The sequence below is a fragment of the Urocitellus parryii genome, chromosome 9 (assembly GCF_045843805.1).
Source record: "Urocitellus parryii isolate mUroPar1 chromosome 9, mUroPar1.hap1, whole genome shotgun sequence".
Lineage (NCBI taxonomy): Eukaryota > Metazoa > Chordata > Mammalia > Rodentia > Sciuridae > Urocitellus > Urocitellus parryii.
In genome coordinates this window covers 108,904,690-108,917,062 of record NC_135539.1, presented here as the reverse complement: position 1 = coordinate 108,917,062, position 12,373 = coordinate 108,904,690, and the positions used below count along the sequence as shown (strand labels likewise).

At 51.3% G+C, this 12,373-nt stretch overlaps 1 protein-coding gene across 1 annotated transcript in view; it reads right to left on the bottom strand.

Moving 5' to 3' along the window:
- Lamb3 (laminin subunit beta 3) overlaps positions 1 to 12,373 on the bottom strand; it is a 58,986-nt gene that overhangs the window by 8,127 nt on the left and 38,486 nt on the right. Inside the window, exons 8-20 of the mRNA XM_026387499.2 lie at positions 11,930 to 12,121; positions 10,463 to 10,526; positions 9,939 to 10,132; positions 8,012 to 8,132; positions 7,063 to 7,251; positions 5,681 to 5,836; positions 5,068 to 5,264; positions 4,528 to 4,642; positions 3,436 to 3,814; positions 1,750 to 1,910; positions 1,422 to 1,642; positions 945 to 1,142; positions 295 to 439 (exon numbers count right to left, since the gene is read on the bottom strand). Coding sequence (XP_026243284.2) covers positions 295 to 439; positions 945 to 1,142; positions 1,422 to 1,642; positions 1,750 to 1,910; positions 3,436 to 3,814; positions 4,528 to 4,642; positions 5,068 to 5,264; positions 5,681 to 5,836; positions 7,063 to 7,251; positions 8,012 to 8,132; positions 9,939 to 10,132; positions 10,463 to 10,526; positions 11,930 to 12,121 — 2,332 coding nt within the window. The remainder of the gene's footprint in view (positions 1 to 294; positions 440 to 944; positions 1,143 to 1,421; positions 1,643 to 1,749; positions 1,911 to 3,435; positions 3,815 to 4,527; positions 4,643 to 5,067; positions 5,265 to 5,680; positions 5,837 to 7,062; positions 7,252 to 8,011; positions 8,133 to 9,938; positions 10,133 to 10,462; positions 10,527 to 11,929; positions 12,122 to 12,373) is intronic.

Sequence of the window (12,373 nt, the reverse complement as noted above, 5' to 3'; positions counted from 1 at the left end):
AAGAGAGGAGCTGGGAGTTTATCAAGGAATAAGGTGAAGCCTTTGAAGGATTTAAAGCAAGAGTGGGAAGCCATCTGACATATTTCTCAAAGGTGTCTCAGACCATGCTTTTGGGAATGGATCACACACAGGGAACAGGCAGGGAAGTCCTTGGAGAGGCCAGATGAGTGACAGGGTCCAGGGTGCTGGAGGCCATGGAGGCAGGGAGGGAGACCGGGGATGGTTGAATGAGAATGGGAATAAGGGAAAGGCAGGAGCTGGACACCAGCTGAGGGGAGACTGAAGCCAGCTCACCCGTGAGGAAGTCCCGGACCTGCTGGATGAGGAACCGTGTGCGTCCGATGTCTTCCTCCATCTGGGAGTGACTGGTGCTCACCTGGGTCTTTAGGCGCTGAGCATCTGATTGGACCTGCGAGGCAGCTTCCTCAGCTGCCCTAATCTGTTGACACACCATGTGTTAGAAGGGGCCAGGACTCCATGGCGCCTCTCAGCAGCCCCCAAGGATTCCATGGATCATCCTCGACCTCAGGACCTACTTACAAAGCATCTGTCACCAACCAAGTTTGGCCCCAGAAGATACAATATGGATGTTGGGTTTAAAAAAAAAAAAAAAAAACACCTCAGAAACATTGGTTCCAACTCTATATCATGTTTGCTGTGGAACCTTAACAAAATCACCTAATATTTCTGGGCTTTAGTCTCTGACTTTAAACTGGGAATTCTGGCCCTAAAGCTACTTAGTGAGACCATGTCTCTAAACAAAATAAAAAACGGGCTGGGGATGTGACTTAGTGGTTAAGTGCCCCTGGGTTCAATCCCTAGTACCAAAAAAAAAAAAAAAAAAAAAAAAAAGGAAAAGGAAAAAGAAAGTTCTGGATTGCCTGCAGAGCTCCTTCCTCTCTGCCCCCTCCTACCTGTGCCCACCTCCCTCCTGCTGTACCTACCATCTGCCTGGTCTGCTGGAGCTGGGAGTTGAAACCCCGGAGCTGCTCAGCCACCTGCCCTGCCATCCGGAAGGCCCCTCCAGCCCTAGGGCGGGCACCCCTGCAGTGGGAGCCACAGAGAGTGCCATTACCCTGGGGACACAGTTCACCAGGACACGCTCCTGGGGTGCAAGCCATCTGCCTGGAGCCGCCACAGAGCTGTGGAGAGATGGGGGTGTCAAAGAGGCTTCTCGACAACCATCCCCACCCCACACCAGGAAACAAACAGTCAGACATCCCCATGACAACCGGCATCAGATACGTGTTTCCTTGGCAACGCCTGAGTACACAGTGAGGGGCATGAGGGTCAGGATGGGTGAGCAGGTTCTCACTGGGGCAGGTTTGCCCTAATGGGAAATGTGGGGATGTGGCAGTAGTCCCTGTGTGATAAGCTAGGGTGGAGGTCCCAAGAAGAGGGACTCCCATTCCCTAAGTCACCTTATTGATGGTAGGTGTCAGATCAGGCAAGGAGGCCATCTCCAGCTGCAGGGATGCCAGATCGGGGCTACCATCACCTTCACCTCTTCCCACCAGCCTGTCCAGCCCCTCTGCTCGTCTGCGGTCCTCCCTGAGCCGGTGCAGCAAGCTGGAGCTGTCCGAGATCTGCCGAGCAGCCTGCAATGACCGCTCATAGGCTGCGGTCAGCATCCGGAAGGCTCCTGTGGAACGAGGGGAGGGGAGAGAGCTGTCCATGGCACAGGAGGCCTGGAGAGATGGGAAGGAGCAGATGGGGAGAGGCGGGTTGTCTGGGTCCCTCTCTTCTCACCTGAAAGATCAACATTGCTTATTTTTTCAAACTGTTCCCTCTTGTTCTGATACATAACAAGGAGGTGATTGAAGCTTCTGTCCAGACTGTCCAAGTCTCCTGGAAGGGACAACATCTCCTCCAGCAGGGGAAGATCCAACTGCAGGTCCTGGAGAGTCCGCCTAGGATGGGAGAAGAGTATGGGCTAACATGTAACATTCTGCCTTGCCAGAATCAACCTCCTCTTGGTAAAGCTGCCCCTGAGTTAGGAGAATCAGGCTGCACAGGGGAGTTGTCCTCAGCAAAGCAACAGAAGGGAGAATCCACCAGCTGAAGACAATTCTTCTGGGCAGAGGCTGGGGTCCCCAAGGCAGGGACACAGCCTTGCTCCATCCCTCTGCAGGTGGACTGTTAAATGCTCTCCTTCCTTGACTTCTCTGGCCTTAGTATTCTCCATTCTCCTCCCCCTTCCACAGTTCTCTGCTACCCTGTCCCTCTCCTCCTGGCATCTTACTGTCTGACTTGAGCTATGGCTCCCAAACTGCTCCTCTGGGGCACACACCACCCCACTGAGCTGCAAACCCATCACCTTCTGGCTGGAAATGCCCATGTGAAGGGGGCACATGATGCACCCCAGGCTCACCACCATGGGGCTCTCAGGGTCCTCTCTCCCCATGCCCTCTATCTGTCCACCCATCTTAACTCCCTCCCACAAGTGTCACATCCTCCACCTCAGGCTTTGCTCGGCCATAGAATACCACGTCCCACCCTCCACACCTGCATTCCCAGCCTTCTGAACCCCTATGGACATACTACACAGTTTAGAAACTCAGGTCAGATGGCACCTCCCCTGTAAAGCCTGCGACAGCCACCCGTTAGGGTAGCTTTAGCTTCTTTTCACATGTCCACATTACTATTCTTCACTGTTGGCACATCAACCAGCTGCACAAGAGCCTCTGGGGGGTGAAGACCGTGTCCTGTGAACTGTAATGTCCCTCACACCTTGTGAAATGCCTGGATCACACCAGGGGCTTTTAAATCTGTGGAGTGAATGAACAAATGATTTCCAACATTTGCTCTGGCTCCTCTGCTCAGGCCCCTGAAGAAGCTCAGCACCTCCATGAGTAAAAGAGGCTCAGCCTTTAATCCTCTTGGGCTACCTTTTCCCTGCTGCCTGGACATCTCTGTGTACCACCAGTCCACTGGTGCTCAGGAAATATAAACTAATTATAGAATCTTCCAGAACCAAATCTCACTGAGAAGTCACCTCTGCTGGTGGGAGGGGGGCGTGGGTGGGATGGCTTCCATTCCAAAAGCAAGTTGGGATCTATATTTAGCACCCCTGCCTCTAGGATGCCCTCCACCAGGGTGACTAATCCAGAGCTGACTATCTCCTACAGGCAGCGCCAAGCACTTGAAAGAGTCCTGGGCTTGGGCTCCTTGCCTGTGCTCTGAGTCCAGCCCTGCCCCTCAGTGGCCACGTGGCTATGACATCATTTATCAATGCCTGTCTCCTCACCTGTAAAACAGAAGTAATAACAGCCACCACTCCATCCTCACAGGACTGTCACAGTAGTTGAGTGTGGGTGCATGTGAAAATGTTTTGTAAACTATAAAGGGCTGTAAAAAGGTAAGGAAAGACCAGCGTGTCCCTTATATGAACCTATGTGGCTTAATTCTCCAAGTGCTGTGCAGGGACAACGATACCTGATAGAGAAGATGGCATTGGCCACCTGGGCCACATCCTGCTCTGTGACCAAGGAACTGCCCAAAATTGCTTGGATCTGCTCAATCTTGGCCTTGGCATCCCGCACCCTGGAGGCCAAGCCACGGTCGTCCAGGCCTGGCCCTGGCCGCAGGCCAGCAGTGGCATTGCGGAGACTGTGGAGGCGGCGAGCCTGCTCCTTGAGGTCTGAGTCGTAGGTCTGGAAGCATGGGTGGCAGCCCACGCACACGGGGTAGCGGTCACAGTAACCTCGCTGGCACTGGTCACAGCGACGCCCAGTCAAGCCAGGGCGGCAGAGACAGCGGCCCGAGGCCTTGTCGCAGCCCAGACTCTCTGTTCCTCTGAAGTCACAGTCACAGGCTAGGGCCGGGAGAAAAGGCAGTCAGAGACTGGGGTCAGGGAGAGAAAGGCGTTGGGTGGAGAGAGCCCTACAGAGGAGGTGTGACCTGAGGGACGGCCTGTGTGACTTAACAGTCCACAGCGGCTAAAAAAAAGGCAAAACTTACTCAAAAGCCCCCAGATGCCACGTACTGTTCCTTAGAACAGAAACACAGGCTGGGTTTGCCCCCCGTACTTCCCACTTTTATAGATGAGGCAGCTCAGGCACAGGAGCTAACAAGCCTCCTCCCTCCCATGAGGAAACTGAGTGCAGAGGGGAGTGGCTCACTCAGTCACCAGGGAGGCAGAACTGAGGCCAGCACCGGGTCTGGACACTCCTGTCCTGTGCTCTTGTCACTACATCAAGCCGACTCTGGGAATGACACCCTTCCCTGCCTCAGGGCTTGCTTTCTCAGATGATGCAGAGAGAAGAAGCAACCTCCCCTCCCTGCTCCTGCTTCTCCAAATGCCTGTTCTAAGGGAAGTGGGAGCAAGACAACCCTCCTGAGGTGTGGACGTGGGGGCGGCCTCTGGTTAGCCTCACTCAAGGGCCAGGAGGACAAGCAGTGGCAGGAGTGTGGCACTCACAGGGCTGCCCAGGCTCACACCACACCTAACAATGCAGGATGTCCAACCACCTCACAGACCTGGGTGACCCCACCACAAGCTTGTCTCACCATGCAGTTAGCTCCCACCTCGGCATCCTGTGGCCACATCTCCATAGGTCCGGTCTGGACACTGGCGGATGAGTGCGGCAGCACTGCACTTGAGGCCACTAAAGCCTTCCCGACAGGGGCATTGCCCTGTGAACTGAGAGGGGAAAGAACCATCAGGGGCCCTATCTTACAGGATCTGCCTGCCCTGGTATCAGGGATCATGTCCCAGCCCCCTGCCCCACAGATAGTAACAAGGGCTCACCAGCTGTCTACAGAGAGGATGCGCCCACTCCACCCCCTGCTGCAAATAAAAAGGATCGGCCCCCCCCCCAGACAAGCACAAAAGTCAAAGCCCAGAGTTGCTCTGCAGAAGGTGTGGCAAATATGGCATTGCCCAAGGCTGAGAGCCACAGAGGGAGGGACATCTGGTGGTCTCCCCCCAAGAGGAACAGGGATAGAAGCATCCCAGCCTGACTTTCAAAACTCCCACCAGGGGAGCATCAAGTTAAGACAGAGATGCTGGTGGGCAGACACCCCACGCTCCTGCTGAGGAGCCCCTGGGGCCATCCCACCTCATACCTGGTTGCACTGGGGGCTGAGGGAGTTGTGCGGGTCACAGGCACATGGCTCACAGCCCCGGCCACTGGCCAGCTTCCAGTGGTAGGGAGCGCACTGGTCACATTTGGGACCCACCACGTTGGGCAGACACAGGCAGCGGCCACTCTCCTCATCACAGGGCATGTCCCGCTGGGACCCCAGGATGCTGCAGTCACAACCTGCAGGAGGGCGGGCTGAGCTCAGGCAGACACCACGAAAAAAATTCAGCCCCAGAAGACACACATGCAGGGAGGAGGCCAGCCAGGAAAAAGCACTGGGCAGGGCGGTCCCCTGTGGATAACATGGCTGACTCACAACCACTGTGCCTTCCCAGCCACCTGGCAGCTTGGCGGCCGGCAGGCCCACCCTTGCTCTGGCTGACTCAGTCCTACCTTCCAACCTGGGCCTGTGCTGCCACCTGCTGGTGGCTAGTAGCACAACACCTGGTGCTGGGAAAGAAGAAATCTGACCTACCAGCCCAACCCCACTGTCTGCCCTGGAGTGGGATTTCCTCTGAAATCCCAGCAGCGCAAGATTTGGACTGGGGGCCCATGCAGCTCACCCCACACCACACTGGGCCAGGTCCCCTACTCACGGTGGCAGCCCTGCGGGTTGGTGTAGGTGAGTCCTGTGAAGCCTGGCTTGCAAAGGTCACAGCGCTCTCCCTGCACATGTTCTTTGCACACACATTGCCCGGTTACTGGGTCACAGGGAGCCCCTGGCACTGCCCCATCCGGATCACATTCACAAGCTGAGAGACAAAAGCAGCCGTGGCAATAATAACAAAGAAATTTTCAGAGCTCAAAGCAGATTCTAGGAGTCACATTGCCTGGTTCAAATCTTTGTTCCACCATCGGTTATTTGTTAATCTTACAACCTCAATCAAGTACTTTATACCCCTCTGCACCTCTGTTTCTTCATCTGTATAATGGGACAATAATACATCCCTCCTAGCTTCTTATGAGTAATAAAAGAGTAAATATCAACTAGGTAGAAAGTCAGTTGAGGATGTTAAACACTATACCAGTATTTTGGTTTTCATGATTTACCAAACAACTACTATGTACCAAGCACTGAACCAGGCACTCTCCCATGTTGTCTCATAATGCTCCTGATAACCCTGAAATGTGAGGATTCTAATCCCCACTGTACTGATAAGGAAGCTGAGGCTCTGAGATGCTAAAGAACTTACTAAAGGTCACATTGTCACATTGCAAGTGAATACTGGACACAAGAGTCAAACTCAAGTGTGTCTCAGTCTTTCCATAAACAAATAATATCAAAAGGAAGTGACCCAGCTTTCCCCTACCAGACTCCTTGGCCTCTATTATGCTTTTCAAAGCAAACTACTCCTTCATTGCCAAAGTCTTGGCTGATTAAAACCGCCTCCACCCGCCTGCCTCAGTCTAGTTTGCTCTCTCCTGTGTGCAGTTTGAGCCCTTGTGGGCATGTTAGCCGCCTCTGACTGTTCCAGCCCCTTACATTCATGCGTTCATTCAACAAGCATTCCTTGAGCATCGATTATTTGTTAGTCAATTGTGTTAGGACCAGAGAAAATAAGACATTATCTTGGAAGAGTTATCGATATTGAGTAAATAGAAAAACAAGTATCAAACCGCATTGCCACATGGGAAAGGCAACATCATGGGCAAAGAGCTTTAATTCCTCTTTTGTGTGTATGCTTTATATTACCAGACCACAGGAGCCATAGCTTACATTTATTTTTTTCTCTTCTATACCCAAAGTAAGGCTATGTACTGATTGGCTCATTGATTGATGGTCCACTGAGGTTAAATTATTTGTTTAATAGTACACAGCTAAGTTAAAAGAACCACCACAAGTCCTGATTTATGACCAAGTCTTTGTGCTCCCCAATGGCCTTTGTATCCCCAGGGACATACATGGGTCCTGCTGTAACCAGAGAAAGTGGGGAATAATGGATGAATGACACTCTGGGTCCCTGGGGCCCCTACTCACGAATACAGGTCTCTTGAATAGGGGCGCCTGGTCGCCGGTTCCGGAAATAGTGCAGCTGACACCGCTCACAGTTCTTGCCCTCAGTGTGGTCCCGGCAATTGTCACACACACCTCCATGTGCCCCTTGGCTGGCAGCAAATACAGATGGGTCGAAGTGACATGTCTCTGAATGCCCATTGCAATCACACCCTGAAAAAAAAGGGACCCCATATTAAAAAAAAAAAAAGGGATATCTGACCAGCACCATTGCCATCCACCAAGCATGAGCCAAGGCAGCTCCTTAGAATCTCTAGCAACTCTACAAGACGATCAAGGCAGGGAAATGGGGAGATGAGGTCAAGGAGCCTTGGGTAATATACTTAGGGATACACAACCAGGAAGAAAGCTAAGTAAAATGAGGACTCAGGCCTCCTGATTCCCAAGTGTATGGTGGGCAGGGGTGAAGTCAAGAGCAGTGGTCTTGCTGGAGCAAAGAGAGAGCCCTTTGAATGGCCTATCCTCAGCCCTCTCCCATGGCCACTAGGAATCTCCTGCAGGGTCACTGCCTTCCTGGGGCTATGTGAGCAAAGACTCTGACTCCAAGGGACCATTTGATGTAGAAAACTGACAATAGGAAAGCAGATATGTTTGACCCAGGATAAAGCAACTGGAGGGGCCAGAGGAAGAAGGCTCTGGGGACACTGTGAGAGCCATGTGTCATCAGCAGAAACCAAGCCCTGGCCCCTCCAGGGCTGGCTGAAAACAAGGCAGAGGCAGTGGAAGATCCCATCCAATCCTCTCTCCACCCCCACGGAGCCAGGACAGCTTAAATGGCAAGACTACAATTTGGTTTAGATTTCAAAAATAAAAAACAGATTCTCGCTCTGTCCCACGCGAGGTCAGTGAGTTGCAGCAGGGTCAGCAACCAGCTCAGTCATTACAGGGAAGGGGGGTGATTCCAGGTTCTTACTTTGACATTCATGGGGGTTTTGGGTCTCTGCAGGTCTCCAGGGCCGGTTGTTATAGAAGGGGGCACAGCGTTCACAGTTGGGGCCAGCAGTGTTGTGCTGGCAGACACAGACATCATGGACCTGGGAGAGGCAGCCGTGGGTCATCAAGAACAATTAACAAAGGAGAGCCCCAGGGATGGAGCTGCCCTCTCCTGTGAGACCCTCCTGCCCACCACTCAGGGCCTGCCCAGACCTCAGCCCCTCAGGATGCTCTTCCTGAATGCACCAGCCCTTGCCCAGCTCCTGTGACAGTTACAGTGTCCTTCCTACTGTTGTTCTGTGTGTGAGAGCACACACATGTGAAGATACCCTCACTGTTCCTCTAGCAAGGATTTTACAAGCTCATTCCTTTCCCTTGGACACCCCAGGATGCCCAGTCCCAGGCTGCACCTAGAAGGTGATCAGACACCCTTGTGGGTAAACTGGGATTCTAGAAGCTGGTGGGCTCTCTGGATATTTATATTCCAGCAATTCATGACTAAGTTGTTTGGCTAATGGGACTCTTAGGATAAATCGTTACTAGGCTCATTAAGGTATAAAAATAGAATAGCTGTTGTGTGTTAATTGCCTCCCAAATTAAACCCAACACCCCCAGCCTGGCATTGGAGGACCTGTACCACGTTTGCTCCATTCTCATCCCCTGCTCCCTGCCGACAGCACAGCAAGCTGAGCTTTGAATCACTCCCTGTACCCTGCCTGCTTGCCCCCATCTCTTGGCCATTTCTGATGTTTTTCCTTCCGTCTGGAATTCTCTCCTTCTGTATTCCCCAGCAAATCCCCACCCAGTAACTCCAGCTAGAATGGCACCTCCTTCATGAGACCTCCCTGGTCCCTCAAGTTCCATAAATTCCAACCCTGGCTGCACTTCACCATCACCTTGGGAGTGTTTTGGGAAACACCGATGCCCAGACCCAGTTCAGCTCGAATCTCAGGGGACAGGCCCAGGCATCTGTGCCTTTTAAAAGCAGTGATCTCCTCTCACCCCACTTCAGTTCCTTTCGTTTGTCTTAGGGGCCTTAACGGATCACGGGTCCGTCCCCTGAGCAGGCCCCTGCTAGACTCCTCTGCAACTTGGGGCTGCCGTTGGTCCAGGAATAAAGAACAAAGCAACTATGCCATGCCATTTGTACCTCCCCGCCCTGGGCTGATTTGCATATTTCTTCATGTCCCTCTACTACCAGGACAAACACTGTGCCCCCATGTGTTGACAAAAAAACCGATGCCCCAGAAAAGGGCTTCTTTAGCCAAGGCTCTCTCTCCTCCACTCCTGGGCCTGGTTTCACAGTATAACGCCCTGGGAAGCTTGTTAAACCGGGGCTTCTATACCCAGCCCTGCTGAACCCCGTTTGCTAGCCTGGGATAGACTTTTCATCCATACTAATATTACTCAATTGCCTGCCCTGTTTCTCACACTGGATAGCCTTTACTCTGGTGGCACCCTGCAACCTCCTGGACCTTGAAATCAAATAATAAAATAGAATACCTGATGGTGGAGGACCATGCAAGTTTTTCCTAAGTACCCAATAAAATGAGAATTTACAATATTTTCATACTTACGTTTTTAGATAATAATGTTGTAAATGGCAATTTACGCATTGTAAATACAGTACATAGCCCGGGTAAGAAGCTTTGCCTTAAGCTCCCCCCTGGGCAGCCACATATACACTTACAACGAAAAATCAAAACCATCTCAAGCTATAAAGCAGGTCTGCATAAATACCACAAAAGTCTAATTTCAGAAATGACTGTCCTTTAAAATAATTTTTATTATTACTAAAATATGAAATACCCAAGTCTTAAGTTGTGTGTCCTCTCTGTGTCACAGGAGCCCCAAGAACTTAGCCCGCCCGGTCCTTTCCCCAGGCCCTCCCCACCCTGGGCTGTCACCTGCACAGCTGAGGAGGGACTTTCAGGGGCTGCAGGCTTGGGTGCACAGTGGTCAGCGTGGCCGTGACAGAAGCAGCTCCCCTGCAGACGCAGCTGGGACACTGCAAAGTAGGCGCTGGGGGGATAGAAACCCCTCTGGGGCATTGGGGCCAGCCTGGTGAAGTTGACTCTCAAGTTTGTGATGTCTCCCAACTCTGAGAGGGGCAGAAACAAGGAGGGGGAGGTTGGGAAAGGTAAAACCAAGAAAGGAAGTTAGAGGCAAAAAGTCTCCTAGGCCAGGATAGATTTTTAAAAAGTATTTTGATAGCCCCATCCCTCTGTCCTGGCTTCACATTATCCAAGGGACCACCCTCCCCAGCACCCCACCTTCTCACAGCATCCTGCACACAATAACCCTAAGAGGCAAGCCAGGCAAGAATTATGTCAGAAAACCAGGAGGGAACAGGAAATTTCCATGACCTTGGTTCCAACTTGTTTCATTCCCCACTAACAGTCCCACTAGCAGGAAGAGCAGCCAAACTGACCTTGAATTTTTTGACTTTGAGTTGCTGGAATCCCAGATGCTAAATCCATAAGGTTAAGTTGAACCTATACAGAGGGGAGAAAGGGAAGAACCAAAGCATAACAGCATGCCCCAGCTCGGAGCCCTTCCTTTCCATTCTGTGCTCCACCCTTCTTATAATCAGAGGTTCCTCTTTTCTGAAACATGAGAGAGACCACCTCATGAGCCTGCCACCTGCTCTGGATGAGCAAGATAACTGCTGGGAAGAAAGTGAGTGTGTGTGTGTGTGTGTGTGTACGCATGCACGTGCACGCGTGTGTACAACTTCTCCTCTCCAGTTAAAAATAAACGTATCTCAAGAATTTTCTGGGGCTGGGGATGTGGCTCAAACGGTAGCGCGCTCGAGTGGCATGCGTGCAGCCCGGGTTCGATCCTCAGCACCACATACAAACAAAGATGTTGTGTCTGCTGAAAACTAAAAAATAAATATTAAAAAATTCTCTCTCTCTCTAAAAAAAAAAAAAAAAGAATTTTCTGATTTTCTTGGGCCCAAAATTATTGTGATATACATGATCTACACATGGGGTTTCAACAGATTCTAACCTTCCAATGTCATAAGATGAATGAAAGGGTTCAGAACCCAAGACTACATGAACTTAGTAACCATGGCACTCTAGACAATCTTAATTTCAATTTTTTTATTATTTATAATCAAAACCACTCACTGGACGTGACTTCCTTGCATATCCCAGAAAGTTTTTAAGCTAATCCTCCACAGATCAGGAAAAAGTCCTGGCTCTGATCTAGAGTCTGGAGAGCATGGGGAACCTAGACTTGGATAAGGATGTAAACAAGGAGGAGCTGTCCCGCCCGAAGGAAGCAGCTATGCAAGCAGCAGACAGGGACCACTTGGCATGGGTTCACCTGGGTGCAGCTCTTGGGAGTCACCCCATCCCAGCCAGGGACAGGAGAAGAGAAACCAGCCTCCTCCACCAGGGAATGGGGAATTCAGTTACAAAAGAGTTTGGCCAACATTTAGGAGGATTTGGAAAGAAGCATTCTGGGTGTTTATAGAATCGAGTTCTCATTCCCAGCTCAGGATTTAAATTCACATAATCTAGAACTCTTTATACCTGGATTTCCCTCCCAAGGACTAGGACTGGACTAAATGGATGATTTCAATCAAAAAATTTTCATTTTTGTGTTAAATCCTGCCAAAGTGAAGATAAATTTTTGTGATTTTCTCCTCTCCGTATATAGGGATGTGCCAAAGAGTAGCCTGGGAAGAGGTTATGAAAGAGGGCCTCAAGCTGCTTTCGAAATATCCCAACCAATGCTTGCAGGGCATCATTATTGGGGAAATCAGGAGAGACTGCAAGGGAAACTGGCCACCGGTGTTATCGCTTCTTCTCAAGACTCCTTGTGACTTTGTGAACTGGGAGACTTTGGGTACTGCTGTGCTTACTTTTTCAGGGGTCTCTCTACATACCTTTCCCCCATTTAGGTGTCCATTAGGTCTCTGGGGCAGGGGCTGGCACCGGGCATCTTGCCAACTCTGGGGCTGGCCCTGGCGGACCCGGGGGAAGGCAGAGGTGCAGTCCGCAGCCAGGTACTGGTACACCCGCCAGGTCTTGCCAAAGTCTGAGGAGCGCTCAATCAGCATGCCTGCTGGCAGAGGCCCCTGGAAAGACACAAACAGGAGGACCCTGAGAAACAAAGGAAAGGGGGGGCTCTGGTGGTGTGCCCATGAAACATAATCACAGAAACAGTTTCCTCCAATGAGGGGGATAGAAAGAGGCCCAGTAGGAGCAAGTAGACTCCAATCCTCCTGGCAAACCATAGACCACAGAAGTTTGTGCCCAGGGAAACTGTGGAAAGAAACAGAAACAAAATCTGTATTCCAGAAGGTGTGATCCCTCCTAGATCAGTTACC